Source organism: Thalassophryne amazonica, chromosome 10, assembly GCF_902500255.1.
Source record: "Thalassophryne amazonica chromosome 10, fThaAma1.1, whole genome shotgun sequence".
NCBI lineage: Eukaryota > Metazoa > Chordata > Actinopteri > Batrachoidiformes > Batrachoididae > Thalassophryne > Thalassophryne amazonica.
Window position 1 is genome coordinate 54,872,193 of NC_047112.1, and position 27,648 is coordinate 54,899,840.

Genomic DNA, 27,648 nt, shown 5'->3' on the forward strand with positions numbered 1-27,648 from the left:
GTTTGCAAAACTGTGGGAAGAGCGTGGAATGGTGACATCATCTGGAAAGCCAGTGACTCATGCCACTCTCCTAACTGCACTACTGAAGGCTGTGAAATTGCCTAAACAAATTGCTATATGCAAATGTGCGGCTCACACCAAGGGCTCTGACAGTATTTCAAAAGGAAATGATTTTGCTGACAGAGCAGCAAAAGAGGCAGCAGCAGCTTCTTCTATTTTTGTTGTACAGGAAACCACTCCAGATTTGCATTTAGGTCATACACTGCTTGCTGACATGCAACAGCAGGCAACTGAAAGAAAAACAGATGTGGATAAATAAAGGAGCTACGTATGCAAATGATTTGTACGTATGCCCACAAAAGAAACCCATATTGCCAAAAAATATGTTTAAATGGGCAGCTATTATGAGCCATGGCGTGACGCATGTCTCATCAGGGGGTATGATATCGCAATTGCAATCTATTTTTTGTCTTTATGGGTTCGATGCATATGCAAAACAGCATTGTAGAGCATGCATGACATGTGCAAAACACAATTCACAAGGCAATTTGAGACCCCAAAGAGGCAAATTTCCAACACCACAATATCCCTTTCAAGTGATTCACATGGATTATATACAGCTGAGTAAACATGAAGGGAAGGAATTTTGTTTAGTCGTAATTGATGCCTTCTCAAAATGGGTAGAATTGTTCCCTACAAAACATGCAGATGCACTTACAGTGGCTAAGGCATTGTGCAAAGACATCATTCCACGATTTGGAATACCAGAAACAGTTTATTCAGATAATGGAGCGCATTTTGTTAATACAATAGTGCAATACGTAGGAGAAGCGCTACAGGTCAATCTCAAAAATCATTGTGCTTATCATCCACACAGTGCCGGATTAGTGGAAAGGACAAAGGGCACAATAAAAATAAGATTAAGGAAATGTATAGAAGAGACAAAACGAACCTGGATTGAATGTTGGACCTAGTAAAATTGTATATGAGAATAACACCAACACCATCAGGGTTAACACCATTTGAGATACTTTATGGACGACCATATCGTCTACCAATTTTGACATGGATACTAAAACAGCAGATGAGGAACAAACATTAGCAAATTTTATGAAAAAGACATTAACACAGAAAGAGATAACTTAAACACATTTACTGCCGAATAATTTTGATCTTCCACAGGACGGCCTTCCAGTAGTCTAGCCAGGAGACTGGGTGTTCATCAGAGTGATTAAGAGGAAGAACTGGTCCAGTCCTCGTTGGGAAGGTCCATACCAAGTGCTGTTAACAACACCAACTACAGTAAAGATAGCGGAGAGATCAACGTGGATACATCACTGTAAGATACAGCGTGTGTTGGTGGCCTCCACAGTGTAAGGGGAAGTCTGGCTACAAAGGGAGTCTATTTAATTAGCAATAGATTGTCTCAACGCCAGTGAAGCAGGGAGATCCTTGCACTATTAGGTGAGGTGGTTAACAACACTGTATCCTAGCAATCATGACTGAACTACAGCAGACCCCGGAGCGGCGTGCTCAGCGCCGCCGCTGCCGGACTGTTGGTAGGGCAGCCGGTTGCGTTGTGATCTTAGTGTGTTTCGTGCTCCTCGGATTCCTGGCCTGGTGGTTGACCCAAGAATTGCAGCTCACTGTGGACCGAGCCAGAGAACAACGAATTACGTTACTAATTGTTATGTTTGTTCGCAAATACCTATATCCTCAACACACCCAGCTCTGATGGCTAAACCGTACCCTGCTAGGGTGACAGAACGTCTTATCATACGGATGCATAATCAAACTGTATTTCGGGGGCAGTTCTAACACCACTTGCCTCAGTGCAACCACTTATATGATAGGGATTTCAACAGAGGACGTACAAGCGTGCCCAAGTGCTGCTCCATTGACTAGACTGAAGGGAAACGCAAAAATATCATCACGTTAAATTGTCATCACAACGGCCATTCCCAAATTGCTTTTACGGGACAGGGAATAAAACTGTAGGTAAAATTAAGAAACGTATGTTTTATCAAATAATTTAAGCCTAGCCAAAACATAATATGTGGATGGTACTTATCTTCATCACATTGGACGGGGATGTAATTATACAGGCTCCTGTCCATGGGGAACGGATGAATCATGTGCTTATGTTAGTAAGTTTTTGCTACCTCCTGTAAATGGTACTCCGGTGTATGATGACATCTATTGGCTTTGTGGTTCCAGACTGTACATGAGTCTCCCACCAAATTGGGGTGGTGTGTGTGCACCTACCCAGGTGACTGACCATACATATGTGGTAGGACCTCCACAGAGAAGAATGGCAGCACCAGACGGAGGAGATTGATATACCCAGATGTGTTACCACATGATCACATGTGGGGCTCGGATGTACTAAAGGACCAAAAAATTGTGGTCTGTAGGAGATAAAATAGCACATTCATTGTTCCCCTGGATAGGAGTGGAAAAAAATTCATTAATGATTGAAACTCTGAATTATCGATTGGGTCTGTTTATGAATGTAACTAAAAAAATAGTAGCAGCTCAAAACACTGAAATAGATGCTTTACGTACCATGGTGATGCAAAATCGCATGGTTTTAGACTTGCTTACTGGTTCACAGGGAGGAATTTGTGTTCTGCTGAACACAACATGCTGTACTTTCATCCCAGACTCCATTCATTCAGTGGATATGCAGGACGCATTGGAAGAGCTGAATAAACTTCGTGATGCAATGCATAAAGACACCCTAGCCGTGAACCGGTGGGATCCCTGGTCCTGGTTGACTTCAGGACCATGTTGGCAGTTACTATTGAAAATGGTGACACCAGTTATTATAGTCCTAATTCTGATTGGACTTTGCATGTGTTGTGTGATCCCTTATATCAAAACAATGGTTGGCAAAATGGTGTCAAATACATTTGTACAGTGTAATCTGGCCTTCCAACAAACTATGCCAAAATATCAAGCATTGAAACAGTCAGACCTTAGTGGAGAAAACTGTAATGACTGTACTGAGAATTATGATGATATTGAAAAGCTCACAACTCCAGTTCAAGCTTGAACTGTTGACGTGATGAGTTAACACACTCTTAGCCTATGAAGCTTTAGCTGAAAAAGTAATAAGACAAGTGGTGTAGTCGAATAATACAGAAAAACGGTTCATTTATACCAGTCAGCCGAAGTGATGTATGGTGGTGGTGTGGTGATAACAGAATCTTTGACAGACTGCCACGAAATGTGTCAGGTTATTGTGCATTAATATCATTATTGTTACCCATGACCCCTGAAAACGTTACGACATATGCAGCCTCTCTTATTCCTGAGGATTGGCAGAAAGGCATAGCCAGACATAGAGTAAAATAGATTGGAAAGGAGTAGGAAATCCAACATATATTGATGCAATAGGAGTCCCCAGAGGAGTGCCTGACGAGTATAAACTGGTTGATCAAATAGCAGCTGGATTCGAATCTTCCATCTGTTCGTGGTGTTCAATTAATAAAAACGTGGACAGAATAAACTAAGTTAATAAACTAACTAACTAAGCTGGGTGATGCCTACTATATGTTTAACAGGTGATAAACAGGTGGGAAATGTTAAGGATTTTATATATATATATATATATATGTTATCACTGTTAAACATTTGTACCTTCGTCTTCTTTCTTATGAAAACGGTGTTGTGCTGTTTGCACCTAACCCCGAGAATGTATGTGTTATTCAACCTTGTTTTAGCATGCTGGGGTCAATCTGAACTGGGAATGAAGAGCTGGATATACTTATTATTATTATTATACAACTTGTTTTTGTAGCCGCTAACGACTGGGAGTGAAGCATGACGGGGTCAGTCATGAACTGGGAGTAATAGACCTGAAGGTTGTTTTTGACTGTTGTGACGTGATGCTTAGTGTGAAGACCAGGACACTCCAGGCAGATGCACAACAGCTGATAACTGCAACAGACGAACGAGATGTGCTGACCTCCGACGATAAGAGTAAAAGAAAGAAACTGTTTGTCCTTACAGCTGCGCTTATTGACGTATGTGTTTATGTTACGGGAAGAAACTTGTCTCGCGTTGTCCCCCCCCCCCCCCTTAGGACAAGTTTTATGATGTAATGAGGGCATCTCTAATAAAAAGAGCAGGAGCACAGGCCAGACTTTAGTGTAGCTTTGGTGTACAGCCTGGCCGCACTCCGCGCGTGATTAATTTGACTTTCTGTCTCACTGGTGTTTCTTGACTCTGTTTGTCTTATCAAAGGTTTTAAGAATGTTTGGAGGAGAAAATACCCAACATTGGGTCACTGCTGGATGAGACTGTATCCCTATGTCAAACAAAATTTAAGGTTGGCAAAAAATTTAAGGTTGACCTATGCTATCACATGTAAGTCAAATTTAGTTATGTAGCACTTTTCAAGATACAATCACAAAGTGCTTCACAGTAAGTAAGTCAGTAAAAATTTAAATAAAAACAGAAAGGTTAAAAACAGTAACAACACAACACTAGGTGAAAGAAATACTGTACATATGAGTCTTGAGCTTCTCCTTAAAAGCTCTAATAGAGTCCACAGAGCACAGATGCAATTGCAGTGCATTCCATAGTTTGAGAGCTACCACCCCAAATACACAGTCTCCCTTGGTTCTCAACCTAGACCTCGGGACAACCAACAAGTTCTGGCCTGAGGACCTCAGAGACGTCAGAGCACAAGGGTGTAGAAGTTGTTGTAGGGTGGCATCTGCAACCTAAATTTTATGGGGAGCCAATGCAGGGAGGACACAATTGTGGTAAAGCAGGACCTCTTTGAAGACCAAGTAAGAAGCCTTTCAGCCACATTCTAGACCGCTTACAAATAGTCCAGAGAGGACTTGCTGAGGCTAAAGAACAGTGAAGTACAATAGTCCAGGTGTGAGGAAACAAAGGTCTGGATAATCATCTCCAGTTCAGCTCTGGACATAATGCTGTCAAGACGGACAATATTCCGAAGGTGGAAGGAACATGATTGAACAAGATGTGGAATGTGTGTCCAAATTGAGAGCATTGTTGAACTTAATACCCAAATTTCTGATTGCTGAGCGAACAAAGGGGGACAGAGAGCCAAGGTTCCTAACGACTGAGGGAACAAACTCCTCAGGGGCACAAACAAGAACCACAGTTCTTCCTGTATTAAGAGACAGATAATTAACCACCATCCAGCCTCTTATGGCCTCAGCATAGTTCTGAAGGACAGATACCCTAGTAAAATTTTGAGGAGCAAATGAAATGTACAATCGGATGTCATCTGCATAACAGTGATATGAGAATTCATCAAAACAGCTCAAAATGTGTCCAAGTGGGAGCAAATACAATGCCAATGAGAGCACTGTACTCACAGCACAAACCTCCACCAACACTAGTTTTCAATTCCACTAAATTGATCTTGGAAAAAAATTTCCAAGGTCAAAAAAGTTCTGTTGGAAGTGGCTTTACATAAGCTAAATTAGATGCGATCAAATGTCAGGAGTATGCATTTAGTTCATGGATTTGAATCAGAGTTTTCTGTGGTGTTGCCAGGTTTTGGTTTGTTTTTTTTTTCTCTCAATATTTTCAGTTTCTGAATTCTTTTTCAGATACTTTTCACAGAACATTAGTTATCTTTGCTATGCACAATTTGTCACTGGCATGATGCAAATTATTGGTTGAAATAAAAGGATCAATAAATGGAATAGTTTTGAATGCTTTGTCTCCAAAGTAAAGGTCAAACAAAGTCAACATCCATTTAATTCTATGACATGTGACATATGTTACCCTGTAACATGATAACTAAGCATGACAGATGGTGCAAACTATTCCTTTTAGAACCCTATTAACCCAAACAATAATTCGCATTACGTTTTTAATGAAATTGGATCAACTTTAATCTTTGACCCCTGTACAAACTGAAATTGACATGTGTCACCATTTTTGCTGTTTTGAAACCATAACTCCAGAACATTCCGTCATAGATAGTCCAAACGATACCTTTTTGGAATCATTATGATCAGACAAGTAATGTGATATAGTTTTCAACATGATTGGAGTATTTTTACATTTTGACCTCTGTGTAATTCTTCATTGACCCCTAGCTGGCTACAGCTACCATCCTGGGATGGCTATCATACATTTTTGTGTAGGCCATCCATAATACACTGAGGTTGGATTCTAAGTGTCGTTTTTTCCCCTTAAGTGGTACCAAAAACCTACTTGGCCCATGGGCTAATTGATTCTTCCAACTTTTAAGATCTGAGATTCAAATGATGAGAAAGTCTCTACTCACCCATCGACACGTGGAGCTACTCTTTAAAACCTCTTTAAGTCCTCCACCACGTCTTGAAGAACACGGTGAGCTGAAATCTGTGTAATTTTTGGAACAGAGTTCAATAAGGTGGGGCTTGTTCCATTTCCCCCTGCCAAGTTTCAGTCAGAAACAAAAAAGACCATTGGTCTCATGCACAAAGGCTGCATATGCACAAAAACGTGGCATACGTCCATCTCCAAACTAACGTTCAGATGTCTTGAAAGTGAAATGACCGTAGATTTCTACACATTTCTACAGCTACTGGTCCACTGGCGACACATAGAGGTGATGCTGGGAAACTGTTAATATGAGCTCGTATTAACAGTTCGCTTGTGGTACAGGGACTTCCTGGATAGGCACTTCGTGGATTGACAATAGCGGATATTTTGTGGGGTGTCTTGGGAATTTACTGGCAACTTGATATTGTTTCTTGATGGTGAAACTAGAGCTGCAGGCCTTCTTAACAAGCCCCGAATTGTCTCACTGTGTTCAGCATTTGTCGAAAAATGTGTGTGTAAAGTTGTGATGTCGCACACTATCGGCTGTGGCGTACCCCATTTTCCTTAACTTCAGTGTGTGTACTGTGCTGCTTCCGTTTCATGTTTATTCCGGTTGACAGGGTATCAAATGAAATATCCCTGCATATCTCCACTTCATTTATTTCGTTTACTCCACTTCATCTGTAGCTCATAATCGTTAAAATTCCTTTTCTTACTGTGATCGTTATGGACAGAGAGGGGAATCGCCAGGTCCCAGGGCCTATTTAAACACATTTGCATCTTTAAATAAGGGCGTGGACAGGGAAGAGTTTAGTACATCTGCATGTCCGCTCAATTCCATGTTGATGGGGATGTACTTGGAGGAATGTGCTTGGATCCATGTGTATGCACACTTTGATACATCTGAATATTTTTGTGCTTATGACAGTTTCTAGTTTTTAGTGTATGCCATATTTCAGTAGTAAATCCACACAAGTCTTTGTACATGAGGCCCAAGATCCTTGGACAGAATATAATCATTCAGGACACATTTGTTTGTTTGTAACGGTGCGCACATTTATCAGCGGCATCCTAAAAGAAGCTGGAGCCGGGTTTTTCACAAAGGGCAGCCTGAGCAATGTGCACAGGACCCATACAGACGATCCACTGCGCCCACAGGTTTGGACATCACAACCGTGGAAAAGTCAAAAAACACCTGACGGAGAAAGTAAGACCTCCCGTGATGATCCAGTGAGGTTAGATGGGCCGTGCGTTCACACGTCCGGAGGCAGCCGGTTGATCAAAAGGCAACGACGAAGTTTTCCAACAACTCCACGTTTCCAAAGCAGCCTCAGCCTCACTTGGACTTCAGCTCTTGTCGTCCTCTTCTGTCTGCATCCACGGGAGCTCCTGTAGTGTTGTCATTAGCATTGCCGGCTAATGGCACAAATGGATGCCACCAAAAGGGTACATCACCAAAAGACAAATATGGAGCACTGTAATTCTCCATAAAAGCTGGGATATTTAGCAGAGCCTGGCGGTCATACACCCAGCGACATAGTTTGTCGCACAAAGATGAAGTATGGTTAGCATCCAGGTTGGGGCTACTGTTTCTCATACTATTATCCCATCTCCTGCAGTTTCTTTAATGTTGTGTTCAAAAAGCAACTAAAGACTCTACTTTTTAAACAGGCTTTTCATGGCCAATAATCTTTTAGTACTGAGTGTTTTACTGTATATTTTTATTGTTTTACCTTGTAAAGCGCTTTGTGACCCCTGTCTGTAAAAAGCGCTATATAAATAAAGTTTAGTTACTTACTTACTTTAAACATGATCCCTTAAAAACAATAAATGCTATAATCTTGTAACTTACCACAATGAAATGGGTATATAATGTGGAAAACTCAATTCAAATCTGGTGAATTTTATTGCACTAGATCAACTGAAGAAACAAAAGCAACTTTGTTTTACCTATGTTATATCCCACCAACCTGTCTGTCTCCTGGTGGTTTGTGGAAACTGGAGTGATGATGGATTAGGAGCAGGTGTGGTTGTCAGTGAGAGAAAGACTGTTTCGACACAGAAACGTATCAATTCAGAGAAGCACACGTTTTGATAGTTTAACAGCCAAGTGGTTAATGCGCCTGGTTTCAGTTCAGAAGGTTCCGGGTTCAAATCCCACCCCTGCCACATTTCTCCATGTAATGTGGAGTTGCGTCAGGAAGGGCATCCCTCGTAAAACCTTTGCCAATTCAACATACAGATCCACCTTGGATTTGCTGTGGTGTCCCTGAGTGCAAACAAGGGAGCCGCTTATTATAGCTCAAATACAACATTCTCAAGGAGAATTGCATGAGGATTTTATATGAATGTTGCTAAAGCAGACACTTCTTCCTTCTTGCGCTTTCTCATACAGGTGTAGTTTTGAAATTACATGTAGCATGAAATGAGGTTTGTTTCTTTCCTTTCTTAGGCCTTGGTCTGATGGTTACCATGGCCATCACAGCTTGTTCCTACAATATGTGGGTATTTATTCCACCTGCAGTATATTTCACAGTGAAATAGCTGCTGGACTGTGCACAGAAATAATTCAACCAGCAGTAGGTGTGATCTGTACAGTGAAATCACCATCATGTTTCCAACTCTCTCTTCTTTTTATGAATTACAAAAACTAAATATCAGACTGTCATCAATCAATCACAGGTGTTGTGTACTCTGCATCCTCAAGGGAGAATCTGTTTGCAACAGTAATCACAGTGTGAAAGACTGTATTAGTCTAAAAGACAAGTGCAGATAGCAGGATCACACCCCACCATCCACTCGTAGCAGCGTGAGCTGACAGCATCCTGGTGGCAACCTTTCCTTACTTTTGATGCTATAAAACACTTACCTGGAAAAAGGCACAAATGAAAAAAAAAATGGAAGATGGGAGAACAAAAAAACTGATGACAAAATTCCACGGCACACTCTAAGTTCTGTCAGTCCTGTCAGGAGTTTAATTCGCACGCCGATCCCACTCCAAGGACTCCCAGAGGACTGTGTGCGAGTCTCAGCAATGCCAGATGGCTCCCACTTTAGGTATTCAGCCAAGGGATTGAAGATACTGCTAAAGATGCGTTACTGTCGATCCAAAATGCACCCTGCCATCGCTGCCAACGTGTGCACCCATGCACACGACACACACTACAGAACACAGGGTGGGATGTGTCATTTTTACAGTACAAGTCCAACAGACTGCAGGGATGGAGTTTAAGCCAAGTCTCTTCATATGACTAAACATCTGTGGATTTTTGAAGGTGTCAAAATCCAACCCCTTGTCCACATCATGACACCTGGGTAATGGATCAAGCAGGGGACTGACTGCCTGTTGGAGTGCAATATGATGGGTACCTTGTGTGCCCTGTGGCCTCTATCGTAACCAGAACCCTGAACATGAGACAGCAAATGGGGCTCTGGTGCATCAAGAGGTCCTCCACGACCAATCAGGTGGAGGAGGTGATGGCTTCTAACCCAATGTCTGTGAAGGTGAATGAAGGCTGCAGCAGGGCCTCAGACAATCGTCTGGGATTTCCCAGCCATTGGACCAAACTAAGGATCTGTCAAGGACAGTGTGTTTGTCGGGGTGCAACGCCATTCCCACATTAAACAAACGCACGCACAGGCAACTCTAATGATTTTCCTCACCACTGAGGGGTTGCTATGACAGGATTTGTGAAGAATTATGAATATTCATGATAAAAACATAAACAGGCTTTGGCTGGTGTCAACAGCAGGATGGCATGGTGGCACAAGCACACAAGGTTAGCACACTTACATCCTAAACAGAAGAACCCCAGGTCAACGCCGCTGGCTGCCCATTCTCCATGTACAACTGGTACTGCAGCAGATAATAGAATATTTACAGAGGAATCCTGCAAATGCTGAAACAAGCCCAAAATTTGGTACAAGTACTCCTTTGACATTACTCTTTTGAAAAAACTGATTGGCCACTTGAATTTTCAATAGGCAGCCAGGTAGAGGAGTCAATTAAAAAACTACACAGGGACCAAAATAAAAAAAATGCTCCAATCAGATTGAAAACTATACCACATTATTTGCCTGATTACATAGATTCTCAAAAGTTATAGTTTGAACAATCTGTGACTGAATATTATGGGGTAAAAACAGCAAGAATGGTGACAAAGGTCAATTTCGGTTAGTTTTCAGAAGAAGTCGGTTTCAGCATTTTATCCGGATATTCCACTGTTAAAGGAGATTTTTTTAATGAAAGACATGCGGGCGGATTGCATCGTCGGCTCACAGCCGCCGCGACGCTCCGCCACAGGAAAAACACCTCCGTTGGAAGCCTTAAGGACAAGATGGAACATGTCCAGCTGTTAAACAATTTCTCATATACTCACTCCACTGAAAGCCATCAAAAGCCGCCTGGATTTTACAAATGGTTATCAACACGGAGGTGTTTTTCCTGTGCCGCCGCACCGCGTCCGCACGTCTTTCATTAAAAAAATCTCCTTTAACAGTGGAATATCCGGATAAAATGCTGAAACCGACTTCTTCTGAAACTTCTCTGTTCTCTCACGACGTCCTGGATCAATAGGGCCTGAAATGTGGAGGTTTTAAGCTTGAAACAGGCTGACGACGGCGCCTGAGAGCGTTGCGCGACGTCTCGCACCGTGGGAAGTCCTTAAAGCGACAGTATCACCTCAAAATCTCTCATCAGCTGTTAAAATTTTTACCGAAAACCAGCTTAATTTTTCGAACCATGTCCACTTCGATGTGTCTCACAGGTTAAGAAAAAATTTTGATCAAACAAAGCGCCAGTCTCTCAGCAACTTCTCAGACAAAGGAATTCCGACGAGGGGCTGGACGACTCCTCCCACAATGAGTGCTCACAGACGAATGACGTCACCGACAGGCGTGGAAAAACTCACGCATGCGCACGAGGGTTCAAGCATGTCTGACGTAAAAACATATGAATGAAATCCATATAGTTTTTGAAAAAAATAAAAAGGACCTATACTTTATGGACAGACCTCGTATGTCACATTCCACAGAATCCAGTGGATGTTAACATTGTTTGACCTTTACTTTGGAGACCAAGCATTCAACACAGTCAAAACTCTCCCATTTATTAATTGTATTAGCTCAACCTATAATTGCCACCACTTTTTTTTTTTTTTTAACCACAATTGGAGCAAGTTTAACTTTTGACCCCTGTACAAACTGAAATTGACCTTTATCACCGGTCTTGCTATTTTTAACCCATAACGCCACAGACTTCAGTCATAGATAGTCCAAACTATGTATTTTTTGAATATTTATGATAGACAAATAATATGGTACAATAATATGGTTTTCAATATGAATGGAGCATCTTTTAATTTTGAACCTTGTGTAATTCTTCAATTGACCCCTACCTGGCCACCTATTGAAAATTCAAGTGGCCAATTGGTTTTTTCAAGAGTAATGTCTAAGGAATATTTGTGCCAACTTTGTGCCAATAACACCATTTAAAGAATTGTTTCAGTTATCTGCTGCACTGTGGAGGTGCATAAGGAAGGTCAACCAGTGTAAAACGTGCCCCAAATCAGCATGTAGTGACCCTGAGCACAAATAAAGGATGGTTAGACTGAAATCCATTGTTTCAGGTGGTGTGGATTGGTTCCCATGATGGGTCGGTAGGTGCGATTGTTGAAACAACCTTGACCCACACATCACCAATGGGCTTTTGTACACACACACACACACACACACACACACACACACACACACACACACACACACACACACACACACACACACACACACACACACACACACACACACACACACACACATATATATATGGAATTTGTACCAACATGTGAGGATGCCTAAAGCATTTGCACAATATTGTTTGCATCATATACACGGACTGTGTTTGTCTGTGGGGAGTGTGTGTCTCTCCTTTATGTATGTATATCTTTCTAGGCAGGCATTGTGTGTGTGTGCGTGTGTGAGTGTGTGTGTGTGGTGCAGTTGCAATTTCCTGTCAAGCCCCAAACACAGCCCACTTGCTGTCATGGTAGATGACTTCGCACTCAGGCACAGTGAGAGCGCACACCACACACACACGTGTGCGTGTGGCGAAGGTTGTGTTTGCATAAATTTAGAATGGATATGCACAGTCCTGCTGCCACTTTGTTTTTCTTACTCAAATTGAAACTCTCGGCCATTATTGTTGTGCTCGAGTTTCACGACGCTCAATTTGCAAATATTTACGTCTTGCATGCATTATGTTTCTGCAAAGGCTCTTCGCATTTGCACAGCCGGATGAGTTTTTCCACCCTTGTTTGTGTTTTAAAAATTTAACCAGATTTGGCTCGGCGTGCGTGCAGCTGGATATTCTCAAAAACGCGTTGCCACGGCTTTGTGGCCAAGTGAGCCATCGTGTCGACCCATTTTCTGCCTTCCCAGATCCCACTCTGCATCCTCGCTGTTTACTGCGGATGTATCCCTTGTGCCTTGTCCTATATCCCATAAAGCTTTACCCCTGTTCCAAGGAGCCATGCTTGCCTGTTGTCCTCCTCACCAGTTCAACAGTGCCAATCATCCCCAACAGCCCCTTTGTCTCTGGCCAATGCTTTTACCCTCTCCCCATTTTATCTTTTTCTCATTTGCTCCAGTTCTTTCCTCAACATTCATCCCTCCTGCTTTGCTTCACTTTCTAGTCCTTCTATTTTTCACTCTCTCCACCCTTTCAATTTCGCCTGTTACCAAAATTAAACCTCTCTTCACTCATGTTCTCCATCTTTCTCCCTTCATCTTTTTCTAGCTGGGTTAATGCAGAGGGGCTTGGTGGTAAATACAGACATGGTGCCTCCTCCTCCTCCTCCTCCGCCGACAGTCATCCTGCACCATCTCCTCCTCATCACACTTCTATCCCTCCTTCAGAGCTGGGTCTTGCCTGGGCAGGAAAGCATCAGTCTTCTTCGGGGCCTTGGGGGAAACCTTGTCGACCTGCTTTCAATAACTTTTCATTTACCTTCTGCTCCTGCTAGCTTTGGACCATGCACTTGTGCAGTTCTCCACACAGATCTACACACACAGGATGAAATGTTCCATATTTGTTCCCATTTTCACCCAAGGCCATCAAATATGACCATTGGGTATTGCAAAGGCTTTGCGTCCGTCCGTCTGTCTGGTTGTGCTCAGCATAAGTCCAGTCCTATTACTGCCAGACTCTTGAAATTCACAGGGAACATTCTTGGGACACAGACCTTGGACCAGGTCAAAGATGGCTAAGCTTGACATATTTTAAGAGGTTAAAAAGTCACATTCTGTTTCATTTTGTTTTTTGAGTGGCAGGGGTGACAGCCAATCAGAGTAGGGCTGCACGGTGACATTAGTGGCTGGTCTCTCTAAAACCGCTTTGTTTTCTGTGTTTATATACAGTCTCTCATATATTATGTAAAAGCTTATGAGAAATAAACACTTCTATAACTGAAGACACAATTTTTGGAACCTAATAACACTTCTGAACTTATTTACAAGACATTTTGCGGATGTTAGCATGGTGACATCACAGGCTAGCTAGCTGCAAAACTCTGTTTCATTTGTGTGTAAATGTATCCTCTGTCATATGTTATGTAAAAGCTAGCAACAAATAAACACTTCTATAACTGAAAACACTGTTCTTGTAACCAAACAACAACTCTGGAGTCATTTACAAGACATTTTGTGGTGTTAGCATGGCCGCTAACCTACGCTAACTCAAAGCTAGCTTCTTATGGAGTTAAAATTGTCTCATTAATACCAGCACATGCACAGAAGGTGATCTACAAATACTCCTTGATTTGCACAACTTCCACTCTTGTCAAAACTCAGGTACATGCACACGCAAGGCCTCCTGCAGATGCCGTTAAAACATAAGTATTGGTTTTGATTGACAGAGGGGCTTTATTGAACATGTACAAATTGTTCATAAGACAATAGGATCTTAATAATTAATTAAACAACTGCAAATTATAATGAACGCAATGCTCATACGCCCGAGGGTATTTTAGCATTGCAATATATTCCAGCTTATTGTCAGGCCCTGCTGTTGTTCCAATGTTGTCGAGATCTTGACTATACTATATGTTCTTTTAACATTTTTGTTGAAATCAAACAAATCAAAACAACATAGTATATCACAGGTGATCTCTTCCCCTCAACCTGAATCTGTATGTGTAACAAGAGAGAGTGTCTGAATGTGTGAGGCTGAAGGAGAGAGGACAAGCTGTATGTAGAAAAGCTAACGATGCCATCTGTTCATCAACAAACCTTAGCATGTAATAACCATTCAATAACATTTAGAATTTTTTTTTTTGTTAGTGTACTTTGGAAGTTATAGTTGCACTTTTTATTAACTTGTTTGTGCATGACATTTGCATTTTTAGTTTCACTCATTCATATCATCAATGAATGGACAGCTGATGAGCTCCATGAAAGAGATACAGCCCTGATGAGCTGCATTCACATTCTCTGTGTGCTGTTTGTTGATTAATAGCTATAATGTGAGACTGGACAGATATTTGAGAAGTAATCTGGCTAGATTACAACTATTTAAAAGGGGAGTGTTATTCATTCAAAATTATGTATGGGAGGTGATGGTCTCGTGGGTAAACGATGGGCCTGAGACCAAAGGATCCTGTGTTCAAATCCCCATCAGAAATCACTATGGGCCCTTGGGCAAGGTATATAATTCCAGAGTTGTTCCCAGTGTGCAGTTGAGCACGTTGTATGCCAGAACCCTGACATTGGTGTGGGAATGTGACACATCAATGTAAAATGTTTTGAGCTTCTGATTCAGATGGAAATGCACTATACGAGGTCTATTAGAAAAGTATCCGACCTTATTTTGTTTTTCAAAAACCATATGGATTTGAATCACATGTGATTGCGTCAGACAAGCTTGAACCCTCGTGCGCATGCGTGAGTTTTTCCACGCATGTCGGTTGCGTCATTCGCCTGTGAGCAGGCTTTGAGTGAGGAGTAGTCCAGCCCCTCGGCGGATTTTCATCATCAGGAAATGGTGGAATGATTTGAGCTTTTTTTCCATCAGAATTTTTTCAGAAACTGTTAGAGACTGGCAGCTGGAAACCATTAGAAAAATTTATCTGGCTTTCGGTGAAAATGTTACGGGCTTGATAGAGAATAAGGAGTATTACTGTTGCTTTAAGGATGGCCCCCAGCGGCTGTGGGGCGCGCCACGCTCGAAGCCGCCATCGACAGGCTGAACGACCATTTCATTTCTAAACGGATGGCTGTCTGGATCCGTGACCATCATGTGCCATTTCTCTGGTTATCACAAGAGCTGGACATCAACCATTTTCCGGCAGATTTCACTTTTAACAAGAGATTTTGTCATGGAAAGCCGAGCGGAGGCTTCGCGCATCACGATGGATTCGCTACTGGAGCGAGACAAAACCACCTCTGTTTTGGTCTCACAGGACGGCTTTGAGATGGCGTTCAGACAGCTGTCGGTGGTTTTTCCATTGAGTGATTATCCGAGAAATTGTGGATGCGCCTGGACATGCCAGAACATGTCCCGTGAGGCTTCATCACGGCGTTGCTTCGGAGCACGGCGTGCCCCATAGCCGCTGGGGGCCGTCCTTAAAGTGACAGTAACACTCCTTATTTTCTACCAAGCCCGTAACATTTTCACCGAAAGCCAGATAAGTTTTTCTAATGGTTTCCAGCCGCCAGTCTCTAACAGTTTCTGAAAAAATTCTGATGGAAAAAAAGCCCAAATCATTCCATTTCCTGACAATGAAAATCTGACAAGGGGGGTGGACCACTCCTCACTCAAAGCCTGCTCACAGGCGAATGACGTAACCGACAGGCGTGGAAAAACTCACGCATTCGCACGAGGGTTCAAGCTTGTCTGACACAATCACACGTGATTCAAATCCATATGGTTTTTGAAAAAAATAATAAAGTCGGATACTTTTCTAATAGACCTCGTATAAATGCAGTCCTTTTACCATATGACTCAAATATTCCATAAATACTGAGGTAATGTAGACTATGACAAAAATATTTTCAGGTCCCTAGGAAATGCCCTGTTTCTGTTTCTTTAAATAAAAAGGAGCTGATGTTTGTCATACCATCTCTCCCCTCAGGTTCTGTACATAGCACTTTGTAAAGTTCCAATAATGGATAACTCTCTTTCCATTTTAGCATTGCATCAACAATAATCTGTCAAATTCCTCGTTGTACTTGTGTTTTACTTTGTCATTTTGTTTTTGTTAATGTGGCATGTGTTAAAGCAATAAATTTTCATCCGACTGAAATTTTTTCCTGGCAAAAATCAATGCCAGCAATTGCCTAAAATGTGGCGCAGTGGGGGCACACACACTTTTTTCCTCAATAAATACAATAAACACATTATACAGATCTATTCTAAATAGCCTCAAAGGAGAGAGAGATAAAGCATAAAAAGAATGCAAAACCTGAACATAAGGTACATAAAAGGGTGGTGGGGCGGGGTGTAGTCTTGACTCTGGGGGGGTCTGGGGGGTGCTTCCTCAGAACATTTTTAAAAGAGCAAGTCAAATTTTGTGTATTCTGGTGAATTTGAATGGGTATGACGCCTTCTGAAACAAATAAAACTCCCGCCAAACTGTGAAGTAAAAGCACAATATTGATTATGAGGGGTCTGGGGGATCTCCCCCAGAAATTTTTTAAAAGAGCAAGTCAAATTTTGTACATTCTGGTGAATTTTAATGAGTATGAAGCCCTCTGAAACAAAGAAAACTCCCGTCAAACTGTGAAGTAAAAGCACAGTATTGATTATGGGGGCTCTGGGGGATCTCCCCCAGAAATGTTTTAAAGGAGCAGGTCAAATTTTGTACGTTCTGGTGAATTTTAATGAGTATGAAGCCCTCTGAAACAAAGAAAACTCACTTCAAACTGTCAAGTAAAAATTCTTTGTCTTCTGTAGTATTTTGATCGGTTCCATTCCGGTAAATGCACCAAAAGGGTACTGTGTCACTGGCTGTACAGTCAAATACAAAATTAGGGCCTAAAGCAATTGACAACATTGTTCTGCTGTGCACAAAGTAACACTGTCACCCGTTTTGAAAACACATGCACACTAAGAATCTCAAAACTAGCTTATTCACATTTAATCGGTAAAATGCTCTCACTTGTAAAACAAACTAGGGCTGCAACTAATGATTATTGTAGTCATCCATTAATTGGTCGATTATTTTTTTGATTAATCATTTTTTTATTTTTACTTAGACGTGTGTTTTGCCATTATTTCTTTAAGTGAGTTATTACTAAAAGGCCTTTATCACTCAACATCAACGTTTGACCTTGTAACAACGTTCTGATGTTATATTCTCATCAAAAACATACCTGGAGTAGTGTTTTGCTTTATTTTGCACATACATACATCACCGACACGCCACAAAGAGATTTCCATCAGGTTTCACCCAATTATGAGCATCTTTAGATGCTTAAAGCAACTATCTCAACCACTGACAACATATTACAGCAAGTAAAGTATTTTAAAGGCCTGACTAAAGTGTAATATGTGTCTTTAATAAGATATTTTCATGAAAAAAGACACAAATGTGCAGTTTACTGCATTTTATTTTTTTCTTGTGTAAAAACACAGCTTAGATGTGGTTTGACCGAAACAAATTGTCATTAAACTTAAATAAAACATGAAGTGGAGGTGTAAGAGTCACTAAGTGTTCACAGGAAACAGTTATGTCTATATTTATTTATTTATGTTCATTGTTAGTTGGTTTTATCTTTTCTGTTGTTTGTTTTATCAGGTTCTTTTTGTCTGTTTCTCTAAAATTATATTGTAGCATTATTAGTTATTATTACTATTATTGTTGTTGATATTATTATTAACAGATAAATAAAAAAAATTACAATTTGTAATACATTTGACTCTTTTATGACAACAAACGCTGAGCCATTAATTATTAGACAGAAAACAAATGCATACAACTGTGATGAGATGCGAACAGCTTAATGCTAACTTTAACATGGAAAACGCCATTTCAATGTAACGCGTTACATTGAAAACGCCATGGACATGCTAACGCGTTAGCATTGGTCCCGTTTTTAAGTTAGAAAATACATCTATCAACTGTTTCAGAAGACCATAACAGGTCGGTTTAACATAAAAAAGGTAAATATTACTCACAGATATATGCTCTTTAGGGTTTGAAAAAAATTAAGATAAAGCGAAAGAAAACAATGAACCAATGAAGCACTGTTTCATTAGTTCAAAGCAAAGCCACACCCTGCACTACTTGGGGAAGGTCTGCCAATGTTAACATGAAGACAGGGAGGAGAAGAACTGTGGCTCATGGCAAGCAGTAAACAGAGTGGAGAAGAGTGAAAATTCACACAGTCAGTTTCTCTGCGGTGCGGCGCCATCCACGCTGACATTGCTGCTACTTTGATTAGTGCAGAATGGGATGTTGCTTTGACAGTGAGACTATCATATTTCAGCCCCAAAACACACATGACACGATGTGCACGCGCGTATGTGTGGTTAAATTTTCCAAATGATGGAAATCAGTCGTGGTGACGGAGAACTTTAACCCATGTAATATGGACAAAACAGATGATGAACCTGCTGAGTCTGATCTGCTGGAGGTTTCTTCCTACTATAATCAAAAATATGCCTGAGTGAGTATTTCCTTTCTACTGTCAGCATTGTGTCTGCTCAAGAGATTAATAAGGTAAGTAATGAAATGGCTTTTTCACACCCCAATACAGGACATTTGGAACACTGTTTCCAGAGTAGCTAAATGTGAAAATGCTGGTGGGTGCTCTTGGTGTGGATAGCACTGAAGCATTTGCAAAATGCTGCAGTAACATCACCTGTTAGGTGACAGCAGCAGCATCAAAGCAGCATTTGCCATCAAAAACAAAAGAAGAAGAATGTGCATTGTGTTACACAGCACACAGACAATGCGCCTTTTTTGAACATAGCTTCTGTCCATTAAAGAACACAGCACTCACCTCGGATGATGGAAAGTTTGGCATTGACGGTGATCTCGCCCTCTGTGTTCTCTGCCACACATTCATAGATGTTTTCATCACGTGGTGCACGGAGAGGCTGGATTCTGAGCACAGCGCCAGCACCCTCATCAAACTCAATCGTCTGTGGGTTGAAAAGTAAAAAGTAAGTTTAATGTACAGCTAAAGCCAGAATTATTTGGACAGTGCCTTTGTTTCCTTCTGCACACCATCCATCCATTTTCAATACCTGCTTACTCCAATTAAAGGTTCTGGGGGGTGAGGGACAGGATGCCAGGCTGCACACAGGCAAACACGTTAACACACCTACGATCAATTTAAAGTTTCCAATTCACCGAATTGGCATGTCATTGGATGTGGGAGAGATCCCACGGAAGAACGGGGAAAACACACAAACTCCATACAGAAATGTGTGTGGTAATCAAATGTACTAACCACTAAGTCACCATGCTGCCTTCTGTACACCACCCCAATGAATCTGACATGAAACAAAATGTGTATGAAGTGTAGACTTTCAGCTTGAACTTGAGGGGTGCACAGCTATTTGGGAATTACAGCCATTTTTACCAATAGATCCTACATTTTCAGAGGCCATACGCAATTGGGTAATTGTTCCTACCATGTATAGTCACATCTGGGTCTTATTTGCCTTATTTTGAAGAGATTTACAGTAAGCCATTCTTCCAGTTGCACCCTGACACAGCTAGCGGTATAAGTGTAAACCAAACGGGACAAAGTAAGTAACAAATAATAAATACATACCCTGCAGCACAACAACATCCTGCTGGTTTGACTTCTCTTTAAGTGGCACGCAGCAGTCGCGGAAAATATTGACCTGCTGCCCTACGCTGCTTTTTTGCTTTACGGGGCTCTGTGTTGTTGTTGTTCATTCGGCTGCTCCCAGTTTTGTTCGGGGTCGCCACAGCGGATACAGCCCAATTCGCATTGCTAACTGGCACAAGTTTTACGCCGGATGCCCTTCCTGATGCAACTTCAGTTTTACCCGGAGAAACACACACAGCCGCTGGAGTTCCAAAGAGGTCTCCCATCCAAGTACTAACCAGATGCTGCTCTGCTTAGCTTCTGAGATCTGACGGGATCAGGCTGACACAGAGCAGACCAGCTGCTGCTTTACGGGGCTCGGTATACTTCGATAATTTAAAGTTCCACATGACGGTCATTAAACATCCCATTGCCATTGTCATCTTTGTGTATTTTGATTCTTTCATTTGTCCAGGCACAGTAAATAAGCTAGTAAGCACGGAGATGGCTAACAACTAGCAATGCTAACTGCTTCAAAGTCCCGTGTCCTCACCACAGCTGTCAGGTTGAGATCACTAACCCGACACGGCTTCCTCTCAAAGCCTTCATGGTCACATTCTTGCAAACTCAGACAGACTTGTGCGCCTTTCTTGGAGACAACTAAAAATACAACATGGATGTCCAGCACTGTAAACAATGGGCCGGGAAATTTGTCCGACTGGAAAAGTAAACCGGATGTTGACAAACCAATGCGTTCTGGTTAAATTTTTCTTATCCACCCTTTTCAGGTTTCAAATCCCGCAAAACTTCGGAGAGTTTGCTGAGCTGTGAGATCTCAGTTACATTGAGAACTGCATTGAGACGCTCTAATCACGCTGCACTTGAACCGCTGCACACAGACAACACCATTAACATCGCAACATAAAACTATTTTTATATTGTGCCTAAAACTCTCATGAATATTTTCTCTGGGTTAAACGTTAGACGTTGTTATTGCGTTTGTTTTATGTAAACATGCGAGAATCACAGGCTGTCTCTCCGTTACGCTACGCTCGCTTCCTGATCATGTCATTCTGAGGGAAAGTGAAGTTTGCTCTTTAACGTCTTGATTATTGTTCTTTACAACACTGTCTATCCTCTTTGTTCCAGACTAATATATATAATATGTCTGAAATTCGGTTTGAGTTTATTAAATTCCACGCAGATTAAACGTAGCAGACAAGGATTATTTGTTATAAGTGTTTTAGCAAGTTTTCAGGGTATCATGCATGCAGTCGCTTATTAAAAAAAGCATAATAAATTACATTTTTGTAGTATAATATTCATTTACAATTGTCATCATGTGGATTCTCTATGTTGTTTTGACTGCAGCGACTCTCTGGCGCGCAAGGGATTATGGGATACGTGAAAACCCTGAATGTAGAAGGGTGAACTGACTGACAAGCAGTTTCATGGCAAGGTGTAGCCTGTTCCCTTGTTAGTCCATGGCAAGTTAAGCAGGGAACAGGTCTGGAAATGATTCCAAGTGTTGAATTTGCATTCGGTACCTGTTTGTTACAATTGGAAATGTGAGGCTTTAAGTGATGGTGGTGGTGGTGGGTACATTATTAAATAAAAAAGTAAACCTATCAGATAGATAACAGAAACTCCAGGAGTTGCTATCAGCAATCAACAACTTGATGCATTTTTAAAAAGAAGTATTGCACTGGCAAAATGGTGACATTTCTTAGCCACTGATTTTAATGGAAGTGGTTGGTGCCCAAACAAATCTCTTTTTCTCTCTCATTATGGATGGGAGAGATGCACAGAGATCACTATGGGCAGGCAACTCTTTCAATATCTGACTTTCCACAGAGAATCTTAGACCAAACCAACAAAGAGCCACTGCTGAGATCTCTTTGCAGGACTAACTTTCAGATGGAAGCACAAGTCTTCAGCAGTCCTGCTGATGTGTTACCACACATCTCAGGGCTAAGCTGCTAATTAGGATAAAAACACTGCAGAGCACAGCATAATGACAACTGTCTAGAGGGCAGAAAAAAAATGTAAGACTTCAAAACCATTTTAGAAATTTTTCATTTCATACGAAATGTAGGAAGAGAAGCATGAGTTCTGGTGAGTTCCTTCATGCCCTTGGCTTTGTTTCTCACTTAGCATGTGGCAAAAGAGACTGTACAACACAACTCATCTTTTTACTTTGTCCTCTGCTGAGATGCTTTGACTCTCAGCGTTGATGTTGTCATTTTTTTGCCATTTTATCTCCCTCCTCTGTGGATCCTACCGCAGTGTGCGTGTGTCTTTCTCAGTGCACTGCCATCGTTGTTAACAAAAGCAACTTTTTAATTAAGAGACACTAAGCATCAATCAAGACTTTTAGAGATGCCATCTGGGATGCCTGCCGAGAAGTGAACAACAAACATCATGAATAACACACACAGACACATTCATCCAGGCAGAGCTGTATGTAGAAAAACCCTACCACTACAAAGACAGATGTGACAACTGCAGGCTCATTCAAGTGCAAAAACAACAGAGATAGACGAATGGAAAAACTCAGCATGGTGCTGAATGACTGGAGATTAAAAGTGATCCTGCAGGTGTCTGATAACTCATTTCCACAAAAACTCATTTTGGCGGAAATAATACTGAACCAAACCATGACTGTTGAGGTAAGCCTTGGTTTCCCATGATTTGCAGCAGAAGTGCTTTAACTTTGATGGTTGTATGCAATGTTGTGAATGAATAAATTGCTAATGTAGGACACATGAGCTGAATTTCCATAAAGAAAATAAACAGCCAACACACCCATAGTTGAGAGGGCTGTTCACCATGGATTCCAGCATTGTTTGAGAATCTCGACAATTCTACTTCAGGTTTTGTAATTTATCTGTTATTTTGTTGGTTCTTGTGTACCTTGCCTCTGCGACCTTCCTGGCTATTTTGGCTTTTTGCTTTGGCTAATTCTTACCATCCCTTCAAACTACTGAAACTCAGTTGATGTCCAAAGGCATGTCTAAAATCTGTCTTCGGAGGATGACAGAATGGAGAATGCCGTTTGTCTGCAAACCCAATTCTAATGAAGTTGGGATGCTGTGTAAAAAGTAAATAAAAACAGAATACAATGATTTGCAAATCCTCTTCAACCTATATTCAATTGAATGCACCACAAAGACAATACATTTAATGTTCAAACTGCTAAAATTTATTGTTTTTGTGCAAATATTTGCTCATTTTGGAATGGATGCCTGCAACATGTTACAAAAAAGCTGGGACAGTGGTATGTTTACCACTGTGTTACATCAACTTTCCTTCTAACAACACTCAATAAGCCTTTGGGAACTGAGGACACTAATTGTTGAAGCTTTGTAGGTGGAATACTTTCTCATTCTAGCTTGATGTACGACTTTAGTTGTTCAACAGTCCGGGGTCTCCGTTGTCGTATTTTGCACTTCACAATGCGCACACATTTTCAATGGGTGACAGGTCTGGACTGCAGGCAGGCCAGTCTAGTACCCGCACTCTTTTACTATGAAGCCATGCTGTTGTAACACGTGCAGAATGTGGCTTGGCATTGTCTTGCTGAAATAAGCAGGGACGTCCCTGAAAAAGACGTTGCTTCGATGGCAGCATGTGTTGCTCCAAAACCTGGATGTATCTTTCAGCATTGATGGTGCCATCAAAGATGCGTAAGTTGCCCATGCCATGGGCAGTAACACATCCCCATACCATCACAAATGCTGGCTTTTGGACTTTGCGCTGGTAGCAATCTGGATGGTCTTTTTCCTATTTTGTCTGGAGGACACGACGTCCATGATTTCCAAAATAATTTTGAAATGTCGACTCATCAGACTACAGCACACTTTTCCACTTTGCGTCTGTCCATTTCAAATGAGCTCGGGCCCAGAGAAGGCGGCAGCGTTTCTGGATGTTGTTGATATGTATATGGCTTTCACTTTGCATGGTAGAATTTTAACTTGCACTTGTGGTTGTAGCGACAAACTGTGTTAACTGACAATGGTTTTCTGAAGTGTTCCTGAGTCCACGCGGTAAGATCCTTTACACAATGATGTCGGTTTTTAATACAGTGCTGCCTGAGGGATCGAAGGTCACGGGCATTCAATGTTGGTTTTCAGCCTTGCCGCTTACATGTAGAAAGTTCTCCAGATTCTCTGAATCTTCTGATTATATTATGGACTGTAGATGATGGAACCCCTAAATTCCTTGCAATTGAACATTGGGAAACATTGTTCTTAAACTGTTGGACTATTTTGTTTCACACAGTTGTTCACAAAGTGGTGATCCTCGCCCCATCTTTGCTTGTGAACAGGTGAGCCTTTTGGGGATGCTCCTTTTATACCCAATCAGACACGCACCAGTTTCTAATTAACCTGTTCACCTGTGGAATGTTCTAAACAGGTGTTCTTTGAGCATTCATCAACTTCCCCAGTCTTTTGTTGCCCCTGTCCCAGCTTTTTTGAAATGTGTTGCAGGCATCCAATTCAAAATGAGCAAATATTTGCACAAAAACAAGAAAGTCTATCAGATTGAACATTAAATATCTTGTCTTTGTGGTGTATTCAATTGAATATAGGTTGAAGAGGATTTGCAAATCATTGTATTCTGTTTTTATTTACATTTCACACAACGTCCCAATTTCACTGGAATTGGAGTTGTAGATCAGTGGTCCTAACCCTGGTCCTTGGGTTGCCACAACCTGTGCTTTTTCCATCTCTCTCAGTTCCACCACAAACTGAATCCCAACAATCCAGCTGCTTTAAGGTGCGTTTACACATAACCAAGACGCGTTCCGAATGCCATTTTTCTGTCATTCGTGACACATTCCTGACATTCTTAATGTAACTTAACGCATCTCAATAGGTTTCTTAATAGTGCGTGTTGGTACGTGCGTGATATTCTTGATATGCATGGAGCATGTTTTTGCCTGTCAAAAAATCTTCCACGAATGTCACACACCACCTTCATTTCATCTCACGTCATTGAGGTCGCAACTGAGCATGTTGATCCGTCTTGATGAGTAGTGATCCTTAATAGAACGTGACAACGTTCGTAGTGGTTCCTGTGATGGTTCTTGGAGCCCAAACTGTCACGCGTTATTACGAAGTGACACGGAAACTGTCAAGTTTTGACACGACTTGTAACACGGCATCACATTTCACTGCACGCCACGACGAATCAGTTTTCTGTCACGTGCGCACAATTAAACTCAGCTCCAAATGTCATTCCACACTTCCTGCTGAAGCTCCTCAGGACGCTCCTGCAGGTGTTCAACCTGCTGTTGTAACCAATGAGCGGGAGAACGAGTCTGAACCAGAGGAGTGAGAGGAGACTCACGTGCAGCCAGACATCTCTGCACCTCCTCCAGTCTGGCAGAGGAAGAAGCGTGCACACAATTAAACCCTGCTGCATCGCATTCAGTTTGATTGCTGACACCAAGTCGGTTAAAAGTCTAATTTCAGTGCTCTTCAACGCGCTCCTGCAGGTGTTCTACCTGCTGCACGTGCCTGATGTTTGGGAAAATGTGCGAGACGAGAGCCGCATGAAGCAACACATCTGGGTCTGTCCGTCTCTTCCTCCTCCTCTCTGCGCCACTCCATGGCACAGAGCCCAACTATGCATGCAGTCACAAAGTTCTTCTGAAAAACTGGAACGATCTGAATTTGGTTGGATGAAGATGGGTGTGTGTGTGGAGACAATTCACCTCGTTCACAACGTGACAGAACTTAACGATGCGCTGTTACGCGCAATAGCGCGCAACAACGCGGAACACTATTCTTGACCGTGCGTAATGGTTCCTGATAATTCTCCAGCAACACGTGCCATTAATTGTAATGTTTCGTAACAGGCTGCAGCAGTTCGTGAGGACACCTGACACCTCTGCCCCGAATAATCACATTCGTGATCAGCGGCCAAGAATGTATACTTCGTGGCATTCGTGACTTGTCGTGTAAATGGAGCATTATGCTTCCCAAAGATATCTTGCTTTTTTGGTTTGCTTTCATTTGGTTGAAATATATAGGTCAGGTTAAGTCTGGAACCATGTGTTTGTGATGTGTATTGCTGGATCTGTCACACTACACTGAAAGTAACCACTTATCTGCCCCATCCACTTGAAAATGAGAGCTTCCACTTGACCATTGCCAGTTGGTGGGCTCCAAAACACTGAGGCACCCATGTGCTGGATCATGCCAAGAAAGATACTTCACATGGACATGGTTGCTGTTCCCTCACAATGCAAGTGATACACATCACCTAAGTGTTCATAAGCAATGATTTGTCTGACACAATGTCAGCTGTACACAAGAATCCCAAGGGATCTGGGACTGAAGACATTCAGTCATCACCATGGATCACTAGTTAGACTCCAAGTCTCACAACCACACAGTAAGACAGGAAGCACCAGAACCCTAAAAACTTGCATCATTATTGTCATCTCCAAACACCACAACATCACTGATGAGACACATGAATATCTCAGCAACACTTTTAACCTTCTCAAGGAAGTCATTGAAAATATGGATCTTACTTTCGATCCAAAACAAGACACTGTAATTCCTCACTCAGCTTCTCAAGCACTGCAGTCAAAGCATCCACTGATTTTACGGCATAATTTGCCAAGTCAAGGTCAGTAAACATTTTCTTACTGACATCAGAGCTACTGAGCTCCTCAACCCCATCCCACACCAAGCCCATACAAACACTGAACATCACTGTCAAATGCCTGAAATGTACATAACACTTTTTATTTAAGTTCTGGAATCAATCAATCAATCAATCAATTTTTTTATATAGCGCCAAATCACAACAAACAGTTGCCCCAAGGCGCTTTATATTGTAAGGCAAGGCCATACAATAATTATGTAAAACCCCAACGGTCAAACGACCCCCTGTGAGCAAGCACTTGCCTACAGTGGGAAGGAAAAACTCCCTTTTAACAGGAAGAAACCTCCAGCAGAACCAGGCTCAGGGAGGGGCAGTCTTCTGCTGGGACTGGTTGGGGCTGAGGGAGAGAACCAGGAAAAAGACATGCTGTGGAGGGGAGCAGAGATCGATCACTAATGATTAAATGCAGAGTGGTGCATACAGAGCAAAAAGAGAAAGAAACAGTGCATCATGGGAAGCCCCCAGCAGTCTATGTCTATAGCAGCATAACTAAGGGATGGTTCAAGGTCACCTGATCCAGCCCTAACTATAAGCTTTAGCAAAAAGGAAAGTTTTAAGCCTAATCTTAAAAGTAGAGAGGGTGTCTGTCTCCCTGATCTGAATTGGGAGCTGGTTCCACAGGAGAGGAGCCTGAAAGCTGAAGGCTCTGCCTCCCATTCTACTCTTACAAACCCTAGGAACTACAAGTAAGCCTGCAGTCTGAGAGCGAAGCGCTCTATTGGGGTGATATGGTACTACGAGGTCCCTAAGATAAGATGGGACCTGATTATTCAAAACCTTATAAGTAAGAAGAAGAATTTTAAATTCTATTCTAGAATTAACAGGAAGCCAATGAAGAGAGGCCAATATGGGTGAGATATGCTCTCTCCTTCTAGTCCCCGTCAGTACTCT

At 41.8% G+C, this 27,648-nt stretch overlaps 1 protein-coding gene across 1 annotated transcript in view; it reads right to left on the minus strand.

Annotated features, from left to right (window-relative positions):
* Positions 1-27,648, minus strand: part of ptprsa (protein tyrosine phosphatase receptor type Sa) — a 515,480-nt gene that overhangs the window by 285,202 nt on the left and 202,630 nt on the right. Inside the window, 1 exon segment of the mRNA XM_034180027.1 lies at positions 19,297-19,438. Within this exon segment, the coding sequence (XP_034035918.1) occupies positions 19,297-19,438 (142 nt within the window).